General features: G+C 37.7%; 1 protein-coding gene across 13 annotated transcripts in view; it reads left to right on the top strand.

The window, feature by feature from the left end:
* The window catches only part of LRRFIP2 (LRR binding FLII interacting protein 2), a 48,974-nt gene that overhangs the window by 19,688 nt on the left and 3,930 nt on the right, over positions 1-25,356 (top strand). For 2 of the 13 annotated variants that reach the window (XM_083706299.1, XM_083706310.1), the window contains exons 9-25: positions 681-755; positions 1,295-1,342; positions 1,423-1,467; positions 3,700-3,747; positions 3,852-3,908; positions 5,770-5,838; positions 8,548-8,661; positions 11,986-12,030; positions 13,259-13,366; positions 14,207-14,278; positions 17,922-18,092; positions 19,882-19,974; positions 20,660-20,752; positions 21,788-21,889; positions 22,115-22,247; positions 22,951-23,000; positions 23,731-23,851. In XM_083706299.1, the coding sequence (XP_083562425.1) occupies positions 681-755; positions 1,295-1,342; positions 1,423-1,467; positions 3,700-3,747; positions 3,852-3,908; positions 5,770-5,838; positions 8,548-8,661; positions 11,986-12,030; positions 13,259-13,366; positions 14,207-14,278; positions 17,922-18,092; positions 19,882-19,974; positions 20,660-20,752; positions 21,788-21,889; positions 22,115-22,247; positions 22,951-23,000; positions 23,731-23,851 (1,444 nt within the window). The remainder of the gene's footprint in view (positions 1-680; positions 756-1,294; positions 1,343-1,422; positions 1,468-3,699; positions 3,748-3,851; positions 3,909-5,769; positions 5,839-8,547; positions 8,662-11,985; positions 12,031-13,258; positions 13,367-14,206; positions 14,279-17,921; positions 18,093-19,881; positions 19,975-20,659; positions 20,753-21,787; positions 21,890-22,114; positions 22,248-22,950; positions 23,001-23,730; positions 23,852-25,356) is intronic. The other 11 variants (XM_083706306.1, XM_083706307.1, XM_083706305.1 and 8 more) reach the window with 11 other exon arrangements.

Here is a 25,356-nt window from a genome sequence, read left to right as displayed (position 1 = left end):
CACATCTTTAGGTGTAAAGCAAAAACATCCCTCATCTCCCAAGGCCTTTGGCTATTTAAACAGTCTATGGCCTTTTAAACTGTGGGGAGTGAGTACTGTTTTTGCTTGTTACTATAGTTTGTTTGTTTGCTTTTTTGTTTCTATATTGCAAACTGCCCTGTGCTTCTTGAATGAAGGGCAGTATAGAAATTTAATAATAATTAAAAAAATAAGACGTCCATCAGCAAATGAAGAGGGAGGCAGTTTTTGACAAGTTCCCAAACCCCTCCAGAACAGATTTAGGGAGGTATGGTGGTTGAGCATTAGGGGAAGGGGAAATTACCAGCTTCCCCATTTTTCTGTCAGATGCCCAACTTTAGTGGAGGGGACACAAGTGGATATCATTCTTGTCCACTCTTTTAAAAAAGGGATAATAATAGTACAGTCCAATATAAACATTTAGCTGCTCTCATTTGGTAAAGGCATCTGGCCCTAAAAACTGTGTACAGTATGAGGCTCATTGTGTGACATAGAGCACATTGATATATAAACAGCTGCTTGCTCATCCAAAATTCAATATATATTGGTGCTTCAGAGCACCACAACTTAGCATATGACTTGAATACTCCAGTAAATACCAATATTTCCTTACATGTTTGAGTTTGAATACTTTTTTCAACTTTGTAATATATTTTTGGCAGAGTGGATTTTACCATGACCAACGAAACTACAGCAGCCTTAGGCATAGCAAACCACTTTCTACCTACCATCCTCGGGTTTGTGTGAATTATTTTGTTTTATTTTACTAAACAATCTTATTTAGACATGAGTTATTGCAGTGTTAGCTGCCATGCTCTAGTCTAACAGAAAAGCCCTGCTTGATTTTTGGTGTTTGGATTAACAACTCAATTTTGAGGACGCATGTGATTTCCAAATCTACTGCTCTCTTTTGTTTTACATACATTATTGCTATGAGAATCAAATTATGGGTTAGAAGTAATGCTAGGCGGTTGATTTCTGGCTTTTGTCCACTAAACCTTTTCTGATGTAACTGTTTTTAACTAATGTATATGTTGCCACAGTGCAGTTGACAAATTTTGGAATTCTGGGTAACCATTCTAAAGCTATTTGTGCTGAAAATTCATTAAATTAAAAAGTGGAGACTAATGGAATGTTTGGTCTGATGACATCCTGCTAGTTTTGAATTCCCTTTCACTTTATTTTGTCACTTTATGAAAATACTAACATGCATTTTATGAACAATGTTTCATTTGTATGGTATTAAATGTAATACAATGTCTTATTTTTGTCACAGTCATCTTCTCTATACAGTGATCCTTTGGCAACAACTAAGAATTACAGGGTTAGTAGTGTGTGATAGAATAGTCTACATTTAGGAATTATAAGGTTCTGTAAATCTAAAAACAATGCTCTCCTCTATAGGTGTCTCCAGATGTAAACACTGGTTTGATAAGAAGTGCCAGTTTGGTTCGTATGCAGATCTGCATGGTTGTCTTAAGCTTGCATTCTGTGGGTACTTTGGCTTGAAAACATTGTGTGTACTTTTCCAGAAAACATTAGGTTAAGCGTGCAAGAATATTAGGATGGAGAATATCTGAAAATCATATTGAAGGAAGGAAAAGCTGTGCAGTGTAGGTTTTCAAATCTCAGATCACGCCTTTCTGTCAGTGGCAAATTGTACATGATAGTAGTTGTCCTGCAAATACACAGAGGTCTCAGCTATGATCAGTGCATATATACCAGCCATTTCAGTTCATTTGGGTTCATAAAAAAAGTTAACTCTATACAACCATCACATAGACATCAATCCTGGACATTGTATTAAAATAATGTGAAAATTTGTATCTTACAAAGCAAAGAGCTCTACCCACCAAGAATTTATTTTAGAAGGTTCAAGGTATGTTTTGGAAAAACACTAAAATATATTGTGGCTGAAACAGTGAACAAGCCTTCCCTAGTAATTATCTGCTGTTATGTGGAGCATTTACTAACATTCTGTCTGCTATGGATAATTGTCAGCATCAATCCTGCTTTTGAGTTGAGACTCAAGATCAGTCAGGTTAATATCCTTCACACAGGCCTTTGAGAAACTGTATGGATAAGGTCAAAAGACCGAGGACTGTAAAGCTCTCCAGGAAGTTTCCGGATTAAGCAAGTTAACAGTTAGGAATGCAGGGTAACCAAAAAAAAGAGAGAGGAGAAAATAGACTGAAAAATAAGTATCTGATAGAAATATTATACAACTAGTAGAATTGCCAAAGGTTTTTTTTAACAGGACCTCTCCAGTTCCTCTAAAGGAAACCTGTTATTCATAAATGTAAGAAGTGAAGGCTTTCTGGAGATGAAAATAAATAGAAAATGCTTCATTTGCTAGATTTCTGTACCTGGTTGCTGTCAGAGGAGTAGGGAAAGTAATAAAAATGTGCAACATGAGAAACAGGATGATGAAGAAAGGAGAGGCGCAAACAACTGGGAAAAATCTTGTATGGCCTAAGGTAGTTGACTGGAGTGGGAGTGAAATGCTGAAAAATGTATTTCTGCAAATCATTGCCAGAAAATTTGCTTCTGGCAACTTACATCCACTTGCTCCATGTGGCTGCATCCAAACCATGTGGAGTATATTGCTTAAAACAAGCAGTGCCATGGGTCATGGAATTCTGGAGTATCAAACCTCTCAGCTGTACTGCCTGCCTTTCTGGAGGCAAGTAGTAAACTGAAGATAATAGGAAGGTGTTAGAGAAAATTAAGCTGCCCTGGTTGTAAAGAGGAATATTCCTCTCATTTAAAGACCAGTACAGGTAACTTGAACTTATGCTCATTTAGCTTGTGCACATTTAGCTTTATGCATGTGGCAAAAAATAAAAATAAAAGGGGCAGAAAGGAGACAGGCATCCAGGGAAAAAGACTTCGGCAGTCCTATCTGCCATTGAACCCAATGTGTTTTGGCTGTATGTGCTATCTCTGGAACCTAACCCCATGTAAGCTGAGAGTTGCCTGCAGTTGTGAAGGAACCACAGAAGAAAAGATCAAACCCTAGTGCTATTTTTCTGTAGTGTGGCATGAAATCTACAGTGTTTCTGCTTCTTAAAAATCAGACAAGCTTCTGGTTATTGGTAAACTTTGACATTGCATGGGAAACAGATTGCTAGTGCTTGAGCTTGTATATTAAATTCACAAACTTTGTAGAAAAACCTGCTTTTGGCTGCAGAATCTTCAGAGGTTTTCAGCAAGTGGATAGATGCTTTAGGTATTTGTGCTGTTTTACAATGGTGGGTTAGGTTAGAACAATTGCATCTCTGAAGGTGGATTAACTGGATGATTTCTTGCTTAAAACTACAACAACCAATTCCTATGTTTGCAGCAGTGCTTAGAACTTTATAGCTTTGGGCTGGCAAGAACCCTTGAAAAATGGAAGTTGAAAGAAATAACCTATTCCATTGCATATGTCAAAGAACATGGAAATATTATTGCTACCATATAGTAAATATTCCAAGCAATATTTTAAATGTGCTTGCAGGGTTAGAATTTAATAATAATATGCTTCAGAAAAATACAGTTTTTAGTGAAGGAAGCATGTGTACTTCTGCTAATGGTGATGTTTGTCTGCATAGCAGCAATGCTTACAGGCCACATGAATACTCTTCATTATTCTGCAATACTGTACTGTAAATGCAAACACCATTTTCTCTGATCTTTTAGGCATCGTTAAGTGGTGATGGATTCTATAACCCATATAGTTACCGTACAGTAAGTCTGCAGGGCTTTCTTTTGGTTTTTACAAAATACTTTTCTGTGAAGATAAGTAGCTGAAAAACCAAATATTTTCCTTCCCTTTGCAACCTTGTTTTTAGCCTTCAGAATACAGTTGTTACTCTTCAAGAGCAAGTTCAGCACGAAGTAGTCCAGTGGTAAGAAGTTTTCTGCACACATTAAAGTTTTTCAACTTTAACTAATGCTCTTCTCTTTAACCATTTGTGTGAATCACCTTACTCATAAATGCATGGGTTGTGGAGTTTAATTGACTTGACGGAAGCAAGATATTAAAAGGTTAATCAGAAATATAAGCACTTCTTCTGGCTGTCATTCAGTGATTTTATATTATTATTTAGTTCTGTATATTATGTTTTTGAATGTGGAATATGGAAAATTCATATACCTCAGCAGGATGCCTCTCAGAATTACCATAATGCTATGGGGGGGGGGGTCGGGGAGGAAGAGCACATGTGTTTCAGTGCAACTGTTGAAGCAGACACAACCTACCATGTCTTCTTCTACCTGTATCCTCTTAGTTCTTGAGTCTGTTTGCTAGGAGATCTATGGTGACCAGAAAGAGCATTTCAGCCTCTCAGTTAAGCACTGTCCCTTTGTCAGTGTAGGGCAGGAATAAGAAACTAGATCCTTCCAGGCCCACTCCTCTGTAGGCCAACTTTGACAGGTGAGTGGGACCACCACTTTTGACATAATGATGTCCGGTGATTGATGTCAAAATTTGAAGGGGGTGCTGTACCTGCTGATGAGACTTGCAGGGAGACAGCCCTTCTGAAGTCTACAGAGGAGGAAATGCTACTCTTTGCAGAGGAATAGATTCAAAGTTTGGTTTAATGAATCTGACCCAAGCTTATTTTCTAACCTGCACTTTGAAGGCCCCAACAATCAGCTGATAGTCGCTGGTGCAGAACTGTCTTCAGTCACTGACAAACAGCCGATTGTTGATGCTTGCAGAAAGCTCGGCTGTACTTTTGAAGCCCTGACAATCAGCATGTGCTTGCACCCCCCCCCATCTCATAACTTATTTGCCCCACAACTGATGTAATATATGTTGTCAAGTGTAGTACAGGTGGCTGTGGCATGGCCGAAATGAGGAGGCCTGGTGGGTCTTAGTAGGCTCAATGAGCAGTGGTTCCCCACCCCTTGTGTAGGGAGGACTAGATGAGAATATGGAAAGCGTGTTAGGGTTTCATAATCCTTCTAATGCTCTGGCTTCCCATTATATCTAATTGGAATCTGTCTATGCCTGGATGCAACATCTGTGCATGGAAAGATCATGACCAAAGTGTTTAATTGTCAACAATTTACACTATCTGTGACTTTCCACTTTGTCAGGCAGAAGTGAATCACTGGGGCCTCCATTATTTTGGTCATTTCGAATTACTGTGTCAAGCTTGATGATCTTTGGAGTTCATGATTCTGAGAGCTTTATTATGAATCCTACTTTGGATTTCAAAAGGCAGATTACTTATATTGAAAATGTGAATTAGTTTTAATCTTTATGACTTATTGTACTTAATTCTCGGTGACTTGGGCCATAGAAGTAGGGAACACGATTAGCAAAACATGTCCCCAAATGAACCCTTTCACTTTTTATTTATGTTCTGAGCAAATATTTTTCATATGCTGTATTCCTATCAGTGAAAATAAAAGCACATAGAGATTCTGTGGGCAAAACTTGCGCTTTACCCGAAAATTGTGTAGTTCATCTCCCACTGACTGTAATTCTGCTGTTTGCACAGCGTTGCACTGCTTCACTCCCCCTTGGATCCTTATGCTACCCTCCACATGCCTTCCCACTTGTCCCAAAGACGAGCATTTCGCTGTCAATAGCAGTGTCCTCAAGGCAGCATGAAAATACTAATTTTTTTTCCTCAGCATGTTGCATTGGTTTGCACATTTTTAGTATGCATATGAGTCATTAACACTGAATGTTACTTAATCCAAACAAACATTTATCCAACAGTAAGTTAGTTAATTACTTGTCTTTGAACTTTATAGTTTACAGATGATGAAGCAGGGAGCATTGCATCCTCTGATCGTGCTGTTCGAGGCAGGAGGGATAGTGTGGTGAGCAGGGCTGTCTGGTTGTGCTTTTTGTTCTGCTTTTATGAACGCTGTTGCATGAACTATCACAGGTCCTAGAGTGAGATGAGTAGGCTAGGTGTCACTCTTCAGGTTGTGTGCTCATATCAGCTGGAAGTAGTCATGTTCTGTTTTATTATCTCTTAAGGGCAAATTGCATGCTGCTGTTTGGGCCAAGGCATTCCCAAGTCACAGGTGTCATGGGCCAGATAGGGAGACTTGGTGGACGTAATTAGCCTGTTGGCTGGGGGTTCCCCACCACTGTTCTAGAACCTGCAGGATCCTACTGAACCCAGGCTGGAACCCCATCTCTGTAATGGTTTTAATTTTTATTAAAATGTATATGCTGTTTAATTGTTAAACTTCAAAAACAAAGCAAAACCCTCAACGTGGTTTACAAAAACCTAAAGAGGTTTCTTGTGAAATTACTTTGAGATATTTTATGGGAAGTGAGATATGAATGAAAATAATCAGCTTACGGCTGGCCAATGTGCTACCCTTCAGATGCTGTTTAACTTTAAATCCCACAACCTCAGTCACCGATGCCTGTGGTCAGGGATAATGGAAACTGTAGTTTCACAACATCTGAGGTTTCACACTAGTTACTCCTGTGTTCATTTACTTTCCTTCTATATCTTAAAGTAATAAAATTTCCCAAGGGAATATTTTGGTTAAGATGCCTTTCTCAGTACTGGGTAAACTGATTCAAGTTGAAGTAAACATTATTAATATAGACCACTCCTTCACAACCTCCTATAAACTTCACTAAAGGCATCAGTTTTACCTTTATATAGAGTATTCCAAATTCCCTCTACTCAGGCTTTAATAAGTGGTTCAATTCTCTTCCATTTGTAAATGATTTTTATTTGAACAGCAATAAGTTGGTTAAGCTTTGCTGAGTTGTAGATTTCTGGTCATTTAAATATCCTGTCTCAAAGATGACTGGACATAATAGCTTATATCCAATTGTCATACTCAAAGCAGACTCTTTGAAATTAATAGATTTTAGTTACTGAAGTCTATTAATATTAAAGAGTCAACTCTGAAGATAACTCAGTTGGATATCATTGAGTATAGTAGATTGTTTACTAAATAGTGACCAAGGCCTCCATCCAAACAGAACTGAATTCTGTGCAATGCTGGCATATTTCTTGAAAAGTTGTATATTTAATATGAGAGATGTGAAGTCCCATCTATACACAGTCTTAATGTTATTCTCCCTAAGATTTTTATACTATTCAATATGTTAGTCAAAAATATGATATTCCACAAAAGTTTATTGAAATTTTATTTTATTTTCACAATCTAACATTTTAAATATTTTGGAGAGGGAGCGCTTTTCTAATTGTGAGCTGGTGGTTTTTGGCTAGGGCATAAAACTGTGTACTGAAAGGGTCATGACGCTTCCTATACCAAAGTGATATCATCTAAAAAAATTGATGGTGTCTGATACAGCAGTGGCATTTCCCATAATAACTTGGAACTCTCTTGATGTACTGGATAGTTATTCAATATACTATTCCTGTGTAGTGGAAACACATGATTCAAAACCTGCATTTTTTGTAATGTATCTTATAATTAGTTCTCTGTAGTGAAGGTAAATGTGTGAATTAGTCCCTTTTCTTCAGTTTGTTTGCAGTAGCTAAATCTGAAAAAATACTGTTCAAGGCACACATAAATGTGATAGTAAATTCAAACTAAATTATTATTTGTATGCATATGGCTTAAAAATTATTCATTGAGCAAGGGTAAAAATAATTATTATGGGAAGTGAGATGTGACCTGGGGAGTTGTATGAAATAGTGACTATTAGGGCATAAGGAGGACAAACACGATAAATCAAAACTTGATTTCCCTAGGCAATTAAATGTTTAGTTTAAGGATAAAATTTAGAATCCTGAATATCTCAACATTAGTGTTTATAAATATTTTGCTGTTGATTATACTTACAAAAAACACTAGTTTGATACTTAGTAGCATTCTTAAAATGCAGCTGAATGTGACAATGAGATACCAGCTTTAAATGTATTGCTCCTATATTCTTCTTCCACCCTACGCTTTCAGGCTAGGAAGGTGTTTTGAAGACTAGTAGGGAGGACCAATAGATGCTGGAGCAGGTGTAGTGTGAGTTAATTAGGTTTGTAAGGGCATAGGTTTGATGCCCAAGGAAAGGATAAAAGCTATTAGGGTGTGTGAGAAAGATGACTTATGACCCTGTCCAGATTCTGTAACGATACCATTCTCTTTTTATCCTTTAAAACTCTGAAGCTGATGAGATTGAAAATTAATTCATACCTGTGATAGTACCATCAAATTCCATCATGTTCTCGTCCCAAATGTCCTCAGGTTGCCATCTGCTTGAAACTACATAAGGAGTTAATCTCATGTGAAACAAATATATGTGAATGCATGGAGTTGTGAGAAGGTTGGTGATTGTGATTAAGCTGTTATTCAGTGTGAAATCCCTGGGTTCCACAGAACAGAATTTGAAAACCACAAGAATAAAAATAAAATAAAATATAAATTTCCTTAAGGTTTTCCCAGTCAGAAAGGAGAGAGATCTCACTCTTCAAAGGAAAATCTCATCTAAAACAATTTTGGCAAATAAGATTAACATGCCCACATTTTATTTCATGTATCTGAAATGTATTATTCTGTCATTTTTCTCTCCATCTGTTGTGTTTGTCATCAAAGTCAACTGATTTTTCTGACCATAGTGAAACTGCAGCTGATTATTTTAGCCGCTCTAATCGTAGGGGAAGCATTGTTTCTGACTTGGATGATGTCAGCATTCCAGACATGAACAGTGTGAGTGTTAGATAATGTGCTGATGTCATCACTGTAGGTTTACTAATGATTGTCCTTTTTCTTTGGGAAATGTATTAATATTCTAGTAATGCTTGCTGGTTTTAGTATAAAATGTTGCTAGCGGTGCAGAATATTATATATATAAAACTTATTTAAAATATAGAATCCAACTTTCATGGTCTTTTAAAAATAAACCTCCAGCTAACTTGATCATGTTGCAGTGTTAGCTTTAATATCTGTATACCAGTGTCTAAATCTGCATGCAAAACTGTTCTTAATTGTAGATTGTCTTATTTACATACATTTCTTGAAGCCTTTGTAAATAGCACTATAATTTTTTAATGGCACTGAATATAATTGTATATATTCAAATTCCAATAACAAGTTGTCTGGTGCTATGTTACAGACATACATGATATTCATTACAACCTTATAAATGACTACATGGTTTAAAAACAAAAGTTTCAAGTATAGTGTTCAGAGTATGGTTCCTGCTTGTAAGTTCATTTGCATTTGGATCACAAAAAAATATCTCTAAAGAGATTTCTGTAAATTCAAACTTCCATGCAACCTTTTCATTTATTATGGTACATGCGCCTCCCCTTGACAGGTTTCTGTAGGGAAGAAGGTACACAACATTGTATTTAATGGAGTGAATCATAGCCAAAAATTGATAAAGGCATCAGTTCAAGGCTATTCTTCTCAGGTGTGACTTCAGCTGAGCCTTCCTCCTCTATACCAACTACCATCAAAGGAAGGGGAAGCAGCACTTAGACACCCCTCCATCATGCCTAGATACAGCTACTGCAGTGAACCCCTACTATGTACCTGAAGCTAAATTATCCTGTTACGTATTTAAACTAGTTATGTTTTCTAAGATGCCTTAGGAAGGTGTCATAAAAGTACTTAGAATGAATAAAATAATATATATAGGGCAAATGTTGACACAACACTCTGATAATTTACTCGTGTTTACTCCATACTTTGGCACTTGAAACTCTGATTGTTGTTAATGAAACCTGATTAGCATTGATTGTGGTTGAGCTCAGGGCTTAATTCCTTAATGGTGATTAAGGCTAGGGTGGTAGGGCAAATTTGTGCATGAGAAGGGAAGGATTAGAATGAGAAAGGACATTGTCTGATCTGCTTCTGATCTCAAGAATCCCGGTTCTTCCTCTTGTTTATAAACTACCTCTTAAAAGAGCTGGGAAAAGACTGATATTGTCTGAGAAAGTGAAAAACCAGATTCTTTGGCTAATTTAATCAAGCTGGCATAGCAAACCAGATGGTGCGTCTGCTAGTACCTCCCCCCCCCCAAGAAAATGACAGACATATATCAGTTAGATTCATGATTCCTGAGATAAAGTGAGATGATAAATCGTTTGCCAGTCATGGCCTAGCATCTGCTATTGCTCATACATAATTGTAAATCCTGGCTAGGATCAAGAGAGCTTTGTGCACTGTGCTTCTGATTCTCTTTCACTTTCTCTCTCTCATCCTTCTCCCCCTCCTTCCCTCGACCTCTCCTCCTCTGCTTTTCTGGTAGCAGTTGACATTCATGAAATGGCCACTTCCGTGACAGCTTTTTGGAAAGCGTTGAAGTGGGAGGCTTAAGAGGGCTTGTGTGTGTGTGGTCCTTCAGATCACAGATGTGGAACAATGGTTCCCCAAATGTTACGCTGCAGCTCCCATCACTCCCAGTCAGCAACGGCAATGGTCAGGAATGATGGGAGTTGTAGTACCATCCCTTCTTAAATCCTGGTCTGTCTTTGCATAAAATATCCAAGGTAGCTATAATAGGTACACTGGCTTTTGGGCAAATGATTCAGTCTCTTGTGCTAAACGATGGTTTGCAAAGGCAAATATATTTTCATTTGTTCAGAATGTAACGTATATCTAATTTTGGGAATTAGCTGCAAATTTAGTGACAAGTATATGGATATACAGTATATGGATAATTTCATTTGGTTGGTTATCCTCAGCCACTCTTTCAGCCGTAATGACCTCATCCAGATGTTCACCACTGTAAAAAGAAAACCCCTTTTCTTTTTTTTTATTAGACGGACTATTGTGTAAACTCACTGGAAAGGTATTTACAAAAGCTATAAATCACATTCTAATTATTTTGGCGATTTTGTGCCACAACTGAAAGTTTGATTGCAAACGCCATTTTTAGAGATGAAGTGACACTGAGTGGTTGGTTACAATTGCTAGCTAGTAGCCTGATTCCCTATATTTCCAGCACCTAGAGATTCAAGAAATTAGATAAATACTTTGAAATACCATTAACATTCTGTTGGCTATAGAAACTGGAAATGCAATCACTACAGTCATTCAAAATGCATCATAACATGCTAGACGTGGAGAAATAGACATTCCAACCTGACCAGCTCAGCATTACAAGAAAATGACATATTCTTGCAACCTGCCATTAATACCTGCTAGCCTTGATAGTTCAGTTAACTTGCCTGATGGTATTTGCTGCCCTGGGCTCCTTTAGAAAGCAGGGAAAGAATGAACTTTTGATAATAATAATAATAATAAATATTTGAACATGTGAAGAAAATTTGTGGAGCTAAATCATAATGTTTTGCTTTATAACTTTCTAAGAGGGTTAAAACTTTTTTAAAAACAAAAGCTCAGGGTCAGAGGCCTCTGTTGAAGGGCACTAATAAAGGCTTTTGCAGGTGCCATTGTGCCTCTGGGTGCTGGGTTAGCAGTCCCTGAACTAGAGGATCATGAATTAAAACCATATGCTACAAAACAGTTTTTCATAAATTATGCTTCCTGTTTTTAATGCGTACAACAGATTACTAATGAAATAGCATTGTCTATATTGTCTGTCTTGGTGGCAATTGCAAATAATGAAAAACTATTCTCAACCCATTTACTACTAAACTTTTATTTTGGAAAGCAGAAATGGAGAAAAATGTTCATAGATGAGTAAAGCTTAATGTTTAAAATATATTACTTAATGAATTTCCAGTAGTCAATACACTTCATTTAAAAAACACACAACCATTACTGAAATTACATTCATCAAATTTACTTTCTGTGCTTGGTTTGACAAAAGGCTAGCCTGAGAAGCAACTTGTTGTCAATAAGGCATTGTGTTAATTTTTAGGACTGATACTACCTTGTGCAGAGCTGTTGGTTCTGAAGTTTTGTAAATGCAAATGTAATATTCAGGTGGAGGAAAAGGAAGAAGGAAACTTTCATTGTATAATACTGTTTCAGCTTTGGATGAAAAGGGGATCCCAGTAATTCAGATTTCTAATACAGTGATTCAAATTTAATATTAACACTTTTCTTTCTTTTTTTCAGCTGGAAGAAAAGAGTGACAGGCCATATTCTGACTTGTATACAAGGGTGAGTGTTTAAAGTGATTTGGACAACTTTAAAACATATCAAAGTCTGCATATTGGTGCCAATTCAAAAAAGCATGGTAGGATATCGGGAGATTCTCCAGCCTCCCGTGTGTTGCTGATTGTCTTTATTATACTTTTTCAACTATTTGTTTGACAGAATATGGTGTAGATCAGTGTTTCCCAACCTTGTGCCTCCAGATGTTTTTGGCCTACAACTCCCATCATCCCTGACCACTGGTCTTGCTAGCTAGGGATGATGGGAGTTGTAGGCCAAAAACATCTGGAGGCACAAGGTTGGGAAACACTGGTGTAGATCATCTACTTCAGCTGTGATCATTGGGCCTGATGGGATTTGAAGTCCAAAATATCTAGAGGGCACCAGACTGGAGAAGATTACAAATAATGTTATGCCAGATCTATAAACCATTTGTCTAATAATAATAATAATAATAATAATAATAATAATAATAATTATTATTATTTATTATTTATACCCCACCCATCTGGCTGGGTTTCCCCAGCCACTCTGGGTGGCTTCCAACAAAAGTATCTTGTAAGAAGATAATTTTAAAATAAGTTCTGCTGTGTAAGAGCTGTTTGATGAAAAAGGATATTTGAATAGACTGAACTATATGGGGACTTAGAAAAGTTTATCAATCTTTTCAAGGAAATATATTACAGTATTTGGAAGTTTTAGTACAGGCACCTCCCCATTTACACAGGGGTTACGTTACCATGTACCGCACTTATACGTGAAATCGTGTATAGTGAGGAACGCCATCTAAAACAACAGTAAACACCTAAACCTCTGGAAACCCTTTAAAAAACAAAACAGTACATCTCAGACTGGCATGAATGGTGGCAGTGATGGTGCTCAGTCTTCCTCATCACTGAAGGATAATGCAGAAACAATGACAAGCGGGGTAAACCAGTACCTCAAAGTATCTGGCTTGCAGTTGCAAAGGCTCTTGGGATTGCTAGTTGTTTTCCTGCTCTTTTCACACCATTTTTGCAGTTTCCCTTTTCTTTATGGGCCATTTTTGCGCCTTTTCAGAGTTTAGTTTGATTTATTTAATTATTTCCTGGTGCCACACATAAACACGGTCATACACAACTCGAACGTGCATAAATTCGGAGACACTTGAATGTTGAAATCTGAACTTCATAGTGTATTGAGGAAAGATCTTGAAATGTATGGGAGTATTCATGCCATGTTTTTCTTTCTTTAGCCAGCGTCTCGCAATTCAGCAACTCCTTTGAGTGGAAACTCATCTAGACGAGGAAGTGGAGATACTAGCAGTCTAGTGGATCCTGATACCTCCTTAAGTGAATTGCGGGTGAGTAGACTTTCATTGGCTAAAAATAAAAGGAAGAAATGGACATTGAATAAGACTACAAGACTGAATTAAAGCACCTTTTTAAAAGCAATCAGGGGTTTGGGCTTTTAAATTTTCCGTTGATTATAAAATGCTTACTGCGGGACTGTGTGGGATATAAAATTAATAACATACCAGGCACTTTGGTTTATACGTAACACTATGCCAATGCTGTTTGAAAAAGAAACTAAACTCCGCAACAGTCTTACTCTTGGTTACATGGGTAAAGAAGAGGGGGAGGCAAGGAGGAGCATGTCCGGCACATTGCTCAGGCTTGTGGATATTTCATCTGTGTAATTACTGCTAAATGTAGCAGTTTAACATTTAAAACATCACCTATTGATCAGGCTTCTTATTCTTAACCATCCCATAGCAGTCTGTGAAAGAAGTAGGGAATTATTTGTACTGTTTAGAACTGGCTATAATTGTTTAGCTGTAAAGATTTTAGTTCATATTAATGGGTATATCTTTTCAGTATAGTATCTAAGATATGATTGTGATGCCTTTTATATGTTTGAAATTAGATTGTGCGATACTTTGAGGGCATGAGGTTTTGGTAATAAAACATTTCAGTTTACAAACATTATACATTATTTTCGCCCCATTTTTTTTAGCTTTATAGAAAGCACCGAATTAAAAATCCACGTATGTCAGTCAAGTTAGAAAATTAAGAATACAGCAGTAATTTAATTTGTTCAAGTGAAACACACACTAATCTAAATTCCTGGGCTTTAAGCACAGAGTTCAATAGTAAGTTCTTTACAATGTTCTTATACAATGGTTCATTCCTATGTCCTGCAGGATATCTATGATCTTAAGGACCAGATACAAGATGTAGAAGGGAGATACATGCAGGGACTTAAAGAACTAAAGGTATAGCAGGGTTTCTCCCAAGCATGCATTCTCTATGGTAATATGTCAGCAATTAAGTTTTTGCCAGTTTCACTAACAGAGCTTTACTAACACCTCACTTTTTAAAAGTTCTTGCCTAACATACCAACTAAAAATTGGTTCATATTTTAATATATATATCTGCCAATGAATTTTTTCTTATGTTTAAGTGTTTAATGTGTTATGTGAAAAAGGCAGTGAACTTTCTGTTCCACGAAAGTAAATAATATAGGAAGTTTAGCAGATGCTTTTGTATTATTTGCAGTTCCATTTTATTTTTTTAATTGGCAACTGGATATTACCAATAGTATGATTAAGGATGGGGGGGCACAACTGAGTTTCAAAATAATAATATTGGACCAGAAATTTATTCCAATAAATAATTATTTAAACTCCCACTTTCATAGACTGTAAAAACATAAAAGTACAATTTATTATTTTATATTTTTGGCATGCTAAAAACAAACACAGAAAACTTTGGTATGATCCATTTGAGACACGTATAATCTATATGTATTTTTGCCTCATGTGGATTACCAGCTTGGATTAAAAATTGCAGAGGCAACTCCTATTCAAACAGTTATAAAGGCTCCTCTCAGTCATGGAATTCCTTTTCACTAGAAAACATACAAAGGTCAAACCTAAGTGTCTTCTTAGAATGCTTACTAAACTTCCAAAGAATTTTTGGTAACCTAGCCAATTAGCTCAAGTTAAAGATATTTCTACAAGCTGGTATAGAATGTGAGCCCTTTCCCTGGTTCTGTGAACCTTAACAACTACTTTATGTAAAAATCTGTTTTCCATTATAACCTAATCATCCCAGTTACCACTTTAGACATGGGAACCTCTCTACTGCAGGAGCTACTGCATGGCTTGATAATAAATGGCAACATTTACATATCACAATTTTATCATGAACTTTTTTTCCTAGCAGGAGCAACAAACCATAAATCCTGACTTAGCATTACGTCTGAAACAAGGGCTGTAGTTTAGGTCAAAACATACCATGATGTAAAGCCAGGATTTTTCCTTGGCTGTTTGTGGTGTGTCTAGGCAAAACAAACTCACAGTCTCCCATTTCACCCATTTGGATGTAACACTGAGCCAGGCATCATGGCTTGTTGTTCCTATATGCCCAAGGGGAGTAGCAAAGTGGAAGTGATTTCTGCATTCACAACAAACCATTAATTGTGGTTTACTGTGATGTACAAAGTGGACCATTGTGGAAACTTCAACCAAAAGGTGCAGGTAACTGGAAATTTTGCCTATAGTATAAATCCTATTGCAGCTTAAGGTTTTTCATTATCTCTCATGCAGAATAACTGATAGTCAATGGTTGGGTTCCAAAGAGATGTAAATATAATAGCTAGCATATCCACTTGCTTGCTTTTATCTTTTAATCTTGGTGAGATCATTATCTTCTTTTACACCTTACCCTTGTCTATACTAGATTCATTGTATGGTGCTATATAAAGCATGTCTGTAAAAAGCAATTGTAACTATATTCATCTGTAAGGGGGAAAACCCTGAAAATGTAGTTGGCAATACCTTTATTAGGACCAACCAAAATGTCACAAAATTGTAGCGAGCTTCTGAAAAACCCACCATAATTAGATTGCAGTATTGTAACTGAAACTATAAATTGACCACCTTGGTATAAAAAGTAGTATCAGTTTTGAGACATTTTGGTTGATCCTCATAAATGCATTGACTAGTTGTGTGTTTTGAAATAAATTATGACACTGATTTGCCAACTCAGGCAAGGCCCTTCCACTGTATTTTTGCAAGTTTTTCTACCTTACTCGCCTTCCACATGCATTCTTCTCTTCCCTTCCCATCCACTTTTTAGCTAATCACACGTAAAAATATGTCATCCCTGAATAGATACACCCATTAAATAATTATGGTGTGTACACACCTTGCAAAAGAGGAAAGTTCAGAGAACTAACATGATGCTTTTAGCCATAATTGTTCATGCTTTCCCACACTGTCTGCTTGTCTGTTTAGAGCAAAAATGCTTTGGGGCAGGGCTTGTCCTATTCTGCATTTCATTTGGCACTTTTGTAGAATTTGGTTTTGAAGTGAAGGCAATATTGCAATGCACCACAATATAGTTTAATGTTCTGTACTTCACAGGAAAGCATGCATGTAAAAAAAATATTGGATGTTTTAGAAGGAAATACCATCTTCAAAAATTGATTGATTTATATGTCTAGTTCCCTAAGTGTATGCTAATACCCCCCCCCCCCCCATTTTTTGGAGAGTGAATATAGGTAGACATGAACTGATTATATTGAGACTGCTTTAAAGCTGACATGAATTGCATTTTTGGGATCTTACAATATTTCGTACAAAGGTACAAGTCAAGATCCAGTGTAGTGTAATTGTGCTTCTCCATTCTCTCCTTCCTCCCAACACCTCATGTGCCCCCAAAATCTGCCCCAGTGGTTTGGGAACCCTCAAGCAGATCTGGGTCTACAGGGGCTGGAGGCGAGAAATGACAAGTTTCATTTCGCTAGCAGATGGGCATAATTGTGCTTCACCCATAAATTACATTGTTGATGCCTTAAAAACTTCTTATTTATAGTGAGATGACCAGTGAGACCTGTAGCATAATGTTGAAGTGCAAACTCAACCCCCCACGTGGGTTGCTCCTGTTCAGGGCTCCAACCATCCTGCAAAAGGAGCTGTAAATAATGCCTCCCTCCCTCCAAAGTCTCCCCATGCTGTTAGCCCCAAACCCACGTATTTTATTGCAATGTTGCAGGAAAGATACAGCTCTGAAGTTAGGAAAAGCTTAACTCCCAATCTCCTCCTCCAAGATACTACATGCTATCCGGGACTTGAGTAGATCTGCTCCTGCTTTTTTCTCCAGCCTCCATTTTCCCTTTGGAGGGAGTTGTTGCAGGTTGTCTGTCAAAATGCTTGAGTTTGTTTGCCTGATGTGTCATCTTTTGTTACTCCTCCTTACCCTCTTCACTGCCATCAACGCTGTAAATTCACAGGTTCCTGACAGGTAGTTTGGAGGTGGTTGTTTAAATACTATCGTCTTTTAATTTACAAATTTATGTACTTCTGTGTACTAGGTCGTCCAAAGTATGTAGCAGCAACTTCTTTTTTTTAAAGTTAGCTTGTTTCATCTCCAAACTGATAGCAGACTGGTTGGATGGCTTATTTAGAGGGGATTGTAACTTTTCATGTGGACAGGGAAAGTGTAGAAAAACATCTGCAAATAACGTCGTTTCCTAACAGTAAAGCTCTGATAATATTGAATGCTCACTTACTTGTTAAATGCGATTTTTTGTTTTCCTGAGCAGATTAACACAATTACCTCTCTGTAAATGCTTTTCTTTAGGCTTTCATATGTAAAAAAAAAATTGCTTGGGTAACTGGCATTCTGCTAGAAGAATAAGAGAGAAAAAAGTTATGTGATTAACATTTTTCTATAGGTCCCTATTTATTTGACTTCTGCAGATTTATTATTGGGTTTTATAAAATACAGTTAAGTCAGTGGAATATGAAACAAAAGTCTGTTTGCTACTTTAGCAAAATTGTATTATGTATTTCTAATGTTTAATACGATGAGTAAAATTAAGTTTAATAAGGTCTTACATTATGTATCTAGGAGTCACTTGCTGAAGTTGAGGAGAAATTTAAAAAAGCAATGGTTTCTAATGCCCAACTGGATAATGAGAAAAATAACTTAATCTATCAAGTGGATACTCTAAAGGATGTCATTGAGGAAAGAGAGGAGCAGTTAGCAGAGTATTACAGAGAAAATGAAGATAAGACAAAGGTATTTGTATTTTCTGTATTATTACTAATAAAGAATTTGCATTATTAGCTAGATATTAAGAAGCTTAAGTGTGTGTTTCTGCATGCCTGTAATTTGTTAAACAACTTGGTCTCTGTAATTTTAATGAAGATGAAAACTTTACAAGGTTAATTTTGTTGATGGGCTCACAAGTAGGAAAATGTATTGATTAAGACTATTGAATGTTTTTCTGCAACTTACAAATAGATTGGTTTGCATTCAACCATTTTCAGGCTTATTTATGCAATTACTTATCCTGGGGCAATCCAGGTCATTGCTTGTTTAATCTTAGTGTAGTTACTTTCTATCCCTTTGAACTATCAGCAGTCTGTCCTCTTTTAAACTAATTGGCAACACCGTCCAAGTTTTCAGAATGAGAGGTTCTTTTCAAATGGCAGCAACCAGTTGTCTGCAAAGTTGAAAGCTGCTCTGGTCCTTAGCTGCAAGCAAAGGCTTAAGGCACTAGTAACTGCATCAGTAAAGAGGTTTAGTAGCAGCTACGTGCAGAACTGCATGCTTTCTTCAAACTTCCCTAACCAGATACCCACCAAATGTTTTAGACTAGATGGGAGCTGTGTTCCAAAACATCCTGAGGGCAACAGGTTGGTGAAGACTTCACAGGCCATTTTGTTTAGTGGGGTGGTCTTGAATGTAGAGGCGGCTGAGGTGGGCTGAGAATTGCCAGTAAACCATCTACAGTGGTGCCTCGCAAGATGAAAAGAATCCGTTCCACGAGTCTCTTCGTCTTGCGGTTTTTTCGTCTTGCGAAGCAAGCCCATTAGTGGATTAGCGGTTTAGCAGGCTTAGTGGATCAGCTGATAAGCGGCTTAGTGGATCAGCTGTTAAGCGGCTAAGCGGCTTGGGGAAAAGGAAAAAACAACAACGCAGGAACTCGCAAGACATTTTCGTCTTGCGAAGCAAGCCCATAGGAAATTTATTTTGCGAAGCACCTCCAAAACGGAAAACCCTTTCGTCTAGCGGGTTTTCCGTCTTGCGAGGCATTCGTCTTGCGGGGCACCACTGTAGCTCCTGCAAATTATTAGGCTCCCAGTCAAGGGTAGGCATAAGTTGTACTGGTCAGTTATCTTGACTGTGCACTGCTTTTGCTTTGGTTAGGAAGCATAATGGAGAACGCCTGTGGACAGAGCTTTAGGCAAGCTGCTTCCTTGTTTCCTCTTAAGACTTGGAATTTAGAAAATCATGATGCTCTGGCTTCAAAAAGGATTATACAAATGCCAGGCAGAGGTTAATGGCTATTAACTATAATAATTCAAAATGAAACCTCTACATTGATAGTCGATCTGTCTGATTACTGGGGAAAAGTAGGTAATAGGGTCACAAATGTCCTATTTGTGGTTTTCCAAAGATATCTGGCTGGCCACTGTGGGACCTACATGAGCCTTAATCTGAGCCAGAAGGGCACCACTTAAGTTCTTAAACTTGGGATCATTGTACTGCAAAGAAATTCTGAGTTTGTACTCTTGCTTTATAAATTCTGGATCCAGAGTATTCACCAATAATAAATAAATTTAGAAATAGCCCAGCTATTTCAGGAGTCAGCCCACCCCTTAAGAGAGTAGTGTTGGAGAACAGACAGAGCAGCTAAAACAAATTTATACTCATATAAGCTAGTTCCATTTTTGTGAATCAGCCCAATTAAATAACAAATAATTATACTATTAATGTTCCTATCATGCTTATTTCATCAACTAATATATAATATGCTTGGGCTTTAATTTTCAGCTGCTTAATTTATATTTCCTTAATACAGGAGTTGGAAAGGCAGAAACATATGTGCACCGTTCTGCAGCATAAGATGGATGAACTTAAAGAGGGTCTTCGCCAGAGAGATGAACTAATAGAGGTACATGTTTATACTTGGCAAATAACTTGCATTCAAGATAAAATCTGCTTTTTCTATTGTCTAAAATGCTTTCATTCAGGAAAAACTGCAGCATGTGCTGTTTCTGGCACTTGGGTGCCGGTTTATAAAAAGCTAGAGCAGTGTGCTGGGATCAAAAGAAGTCATGATACCATCAGACAAAAAGCAGTGTGTCACATGTGCCCTGTTTGGGAGCACATATTCAGAGTCTGGCTCATCAATGACTTTTGTCAGAGCTTTTCAGCCCTACGGGTTGGTACTGTCCATCCGTTGCTTAAACAGTATTTTTGTTTAGGTATGCTATGCTGTTATGAGCTTGGTAGCATTTAAGCAGAAGTCCTTTCAGTAATATGTTTGAGTAAAATTAACTTTGGTTTGTTGGGCTTGGTAGTCGCTTTAAAGCTGAATGGCAACATAGATTTATGCCTAAGCTTGTGGTTCCAATATAATCAATGTCAGCTGTACGGTGTACTTCGATGTATCTTATCCTAAAGCTATTCATAGTTTTATTTAACAAAGGGGAGAGAACCTCTTAGCCAAACCTTTATTCACAAAACCTTCATCTTCTGTGTTTCATTGACTGCCTTACTGACTTCCTCGTATCTTCTTGTAATTTCCTTTACTTGTCTTTTCCCTTCTTTTATTCTTTCCCCTGTGTTTACTGCAGGAGAACCAACGCATGCAACAGAGAATAGAATCTATAACCAAAGAGGTGTTTGACCTCCAGGAAACAGTTAATTGGAAAGATAAAAAAATTGGGGTATGAGATGAATACTGAGGTGAAGAGTGATTAGGAATAGACTGGTATAAGTTGTCAGTGGGATTGTTGATGGTTCCAGTGTTGAATTGGGTGTTGCAGATAGAAGTATTTCATACTGAATATTTGAGAGTAAATAAATACGGCATGCAGCTTGAACCTAAAACTTCATGAATTAGCGGATTTTGAACATAAAGATAAACATATTCAAGCACTGCAGTGATTTAATTCCAGTGTTATAGCTAGATTCTAGTACAGTTATTTTGGATTTGGATGATAGGCCTGTTCTAGACCTTTCATTGCACTGATTAAAAATAGAGTTTTGAGACAGCCTCAAAGGCATTTACTGTCTAAATACTTAAGCATTCAGGGCATAAAAACAAATTTGCTTGGTTGGGCACACACATACATGGGTGTCCATGGTCGTTTAGGTGTTCTTGGATTTCCTCCATCCTTGATCATTGAGCATGCTGTTTAGGCGTCCAGCAAGAGCTGGAGGCCCACAAGTGCCCCATCTCTAGTGTAACAGATAGGGTTTTCTAGGACTGCTACCAAAAGTCCCAGATCCATTAAAAATAAATAAATCAGTACAGCTGTATCCTACAACACAATTGGCTGTGTTTGTTATGCTTGAATAGATTGCAAAAATTAAACATGCTTTATCTCTGATCTTTCAAAATCCAAATGTTTTTGGAACTATGGGATTGTTGAACTCATTCAGCTTGGCTCAAGCACTAGGCAGAAAGCCTAAGGTTACTTTATTAAAATAGACATGAATTGTATTTATAGTTTAGTACGTAACATGGAATCGCTGAGATTTTTTAGCATTTCCCAGGTCTGTTGTAATTCCGGGGTGGTGGTGGATATTTATGCCAAGCATGAACTTCTGTGGCAAACACAGGACTGTGCACGACTTTCTTTTCTCCTTTTTGCCTCACTTTTTGTTCAGCTAATTATCTTTTATTTGCAAGAAATCTTTCTTACCTATCGCACATTCTCTCTCTATGCTGTTCCTTTCCGCTACCTGCCTGCACCCAGGCCCTAGAGAGACAGAAAGAGTACTTTGACTGCATTAGGATTGAGCGGGATGAGCTCAGAGATGAGCTGGCTGACCTGAAGGAAACAATGAAGACAGGAGAGGTACGTTAGCTGTAGCAGCACTTGACAATGTCGACTGCTGGATGAAGCCATAGTCAGTGTGTTGGAGAGGGACATTATCATTACTTCGGCATGCCCCTTTTCCACTGAAGCTAAAGCATGAACAGGAGCAGTGGTGCTGCTGCTTCTTGCAGCATCTGCTGAGCAAAGCGTTCACCAATTAACAGTCTCTAAGAGAAGCTTATGTTTATCTTGTTTTTTTTCCAGAAGCATGGATTAGTTATCATCCCAGATGGCACTCCAAATGGTGATGTCAACCATGAACCAGTAGTTGGTTCAATAACCGTTGTATCGCAAGAAGCTGCTCAGGTCTTGGAATCCGCAGGAGAAGGACCACTAGGTAAATTTACAGAGAACCACTTTCTTCAGAATGTTGACTTTCATTTTCAATGTGTATAGATAAGAATCAAGTAGCTTAGGCCCCCTCCCACATTTATAAAGAGTTTTACTTGTTTTTGAATAGATGGAACTATTAGTTCTGTGAACTATTAGTTCTGTGAATTACATAGTTGCAGCAGTCTTGGAATCTGTTCAGAGATGATATGGTATTTATAGATGCACTGTATGTACCTATATAGCTTACTAAAAAGATAAATAAAGCAGTATCATGTGGAAATGAATGTCAGAATTCAAAATGTGTGCGAAAAGCAACAATTATACTCCATTGAATATTAGTTCAGTGGACATTACAGCACTGTGTGCTAGGGTCTATGTCTTTAAAAACAGTCATTGCCATACTTTCAGCTATCATGTGAAAAGTACCAAATATGGAATTGTTAGTTTAGTTGCTATTCAATTGTAGTATGTCCAATCCTTCATTCTTGAAAGCAAGTCTCTTAGGTCCAAATAAGTATCATTTAAAAAAAAAACTTAATACACAATTTTACACTTTTTGAAGTTCTTACTGACCTTGTGTTTCTTAATGAAATTTCAAATGAAATTCTGTTCATCCAAGAGAGTTCTTCCTTTTAACCTTTTTTGTTTTGCTAAGCTTCCAATGGAAGGAATTGGAATTTTCTAACTGAATTGTTTGTTTCTTTTAGATGTTAGGCTACGAAAGCTAGCGGGAGAAAAGGAAGAGCTATTGTCACAGGTAAAGTCTCTCTCCCCTTCCTGCAACCGAAAAGTGATTGAACGCCTCAGACTCAAACTTTTCAATTTGGGGGAGGTTATTTAACAGTACCAGGCCCCTTGCTGTGCTTGAGCAGCACTGCTTGCTACTGAAACACTTCACTACGTTGAATTCCTTAATGTTTCTTGCAGACCTTCAGGGATTGCAACTACTTTCATAGCTATGCCTCATGCTCCAAAGAATAAATTAATGTTACAATCTTAATGTCATGAGAACTATGTACCCCAAACCCTGAGATTTAAACTAGAACAAACCCTGAGACTTAAACTAGAAAATATATACTTAAGCAAACAACAACCCTGAAATTAGAAGTGGTTGTAGCATTTGTCTATCACTAGGATTCTCTTTCCCCCCCCATTGTAAAACTGTCTCGATATTTCCTTGTTGCTGAATGTTGGTCATTGCTACTGGTGGAAACCTGTGATACTATTATTATTTAAAGAAGTCCACTCTTCACACATATCCACAACTAAGTTGCTATTCTCTTGGAATGGCAGTAGTATTCTAATAACCTTGTTCCAACATATACTGTGCAATTATTTTAGGCTGAAAATAGTTACTATGAACTGCTTCTGGAAGCAGTATACGATGACCATAAAAAGAAAAATGGTTGTAAATGCCAGTAATACACCTTATCAAGTATAAATAGACAATATTGAACTACTCACAGAATGCTATATTTTCATTTCAGATTAAAAAAATGAAATTACAGTTGGAGGAAGAACGGCAGAAATCCTCTGGAAATGATGGCACAAATTCTAATTTAACAGGATTGGAAAACGGTTCAGATTTGCAGTTTATTGAAATGCAGAGTATGTATACTTTCATTCTTCAATTCTGTATGGCATTTCTACTTTTGAAGAGTGCACATGGTAGGAACATTCATGCCTGAACGGTTTTCTGTTGCCACTTCCCACATAAATAGCAAAATATAAAATATATAGAATACAGTAAAATGCAGTAGATGGGAGCATAAGGCGACCTTGGCTTAAGTTCCTGGAATTCGTTGGATTAATCTTCTTGCTTAAGCTGCTACACAGATTTTGAGAAAATTAAATGAGAGTAGGAACACTTAGATTGTGGTTTCTCTGCTGTTACACATATGGGATCTGCATGTGTGCAGAACATCATTTCAGAAACACCTAGAGCAGGGGTAAAAGGTCCAGTCGTGACTGACTCTGGGGTTGCGGTGCTCATCTTGCTTTATTGGCCGAGGGAGCTGGTGTACAGCTTCCGGGTCATGTGGCCAGCATGACTAAGCCGCTTCCAGAGCAGCGCATGGAAACGCCATTTACCTTCCCGCTGGAGTGGTACCTATTTATCTACTTGCACTTTGACGTGCTTTCGAACTGCTAGGTTGGCAGGAGCAGGGACCGAGCAACGGGAGCTCACCCCATCGTGGGGATTTGAACCGCCAGCCTTCTGATCAGCAAGTCCTAGGTTCTGTGGTTTAACGCACAGCACTACCCGCGTTCCTATAGAGCAGGGGTAGTGAATCTTTTTATACCTACTGCCCACTAATGCATCTTTCTTGATGGTCAAATTTCCTTACTGCGCACCAGTGCTCGATGGAAGGATTCAGCTTGTGCTGTAGTACCCCCTACCACCCACCTAGAACCCAGAAACACCCACTAGTGGGCGGTAGGGACCAGGTTGACAACCCCTGGTCTAGAGGTTTGCAGAGCTTGTAGTCCCATGGCTAAAGCAGGGAACCCGGTGTCTCTGCATTGCTCAAGAGTGGGACCAAGAATCTCTGCTCATTTCCCATGAAATTTTTGGATTATTGTTCAACAAAATTTGTACATCACAAAGTGATGTAGTAGACGGAAGCAAAAGGAGAAATATAAACATATCTTGTAGAATAAGATGATTATTCAGTAATGAATTACTGAAGCTGAGACCTGCAAGTTGAATTTCATCTTCCAATGGCTTTAAGTCCATCCTACATTACACATTACATTTTATCTACATGTTTGTAATGTGAAGATTGCAGTTAGTCAAATATGCACACCCTGAACCCACAGAAGGCAGTGAATTTCCTACACTGTGTACACACGGTGTGTGTCATCTTTACAATGTCTGCTACGTATACTGTCATCTGTACCCACCTATTCATATATAGTAGGTACAGCTCAGTTGGTGAAACATGAGACTCTTAGGGTCATGGGTTCTGTATTGCAGGTGGTTGGACTAGATGAGCCTCATGGTCCCTTCAATTCTATGAATTGTTGAATGAAGTAATCTTTGGAGCCTAGTGAAATTATACAGGGCTAGGTACTTTTAGTAGATTTGGAGTGTAATCTAGCCATTTGAATTT

Source organism: Podarcis gaigeae (assembly GCF_964106915.1).
Source record: "Podarcis gaigeae genome assembly, chromosome: 12".
Lineage (NCBI taxonomy): Eukaryota > Metazoa > Chordata > Lepidosauria > Squamata > Lacertidae > Podarcis > Podarcis gaigeae.
The sequence above is the reverse complement of the archived record's forward strand: the minus strand, read 5'-3'. Positions and strand labels throughout refer to the sequence as shown.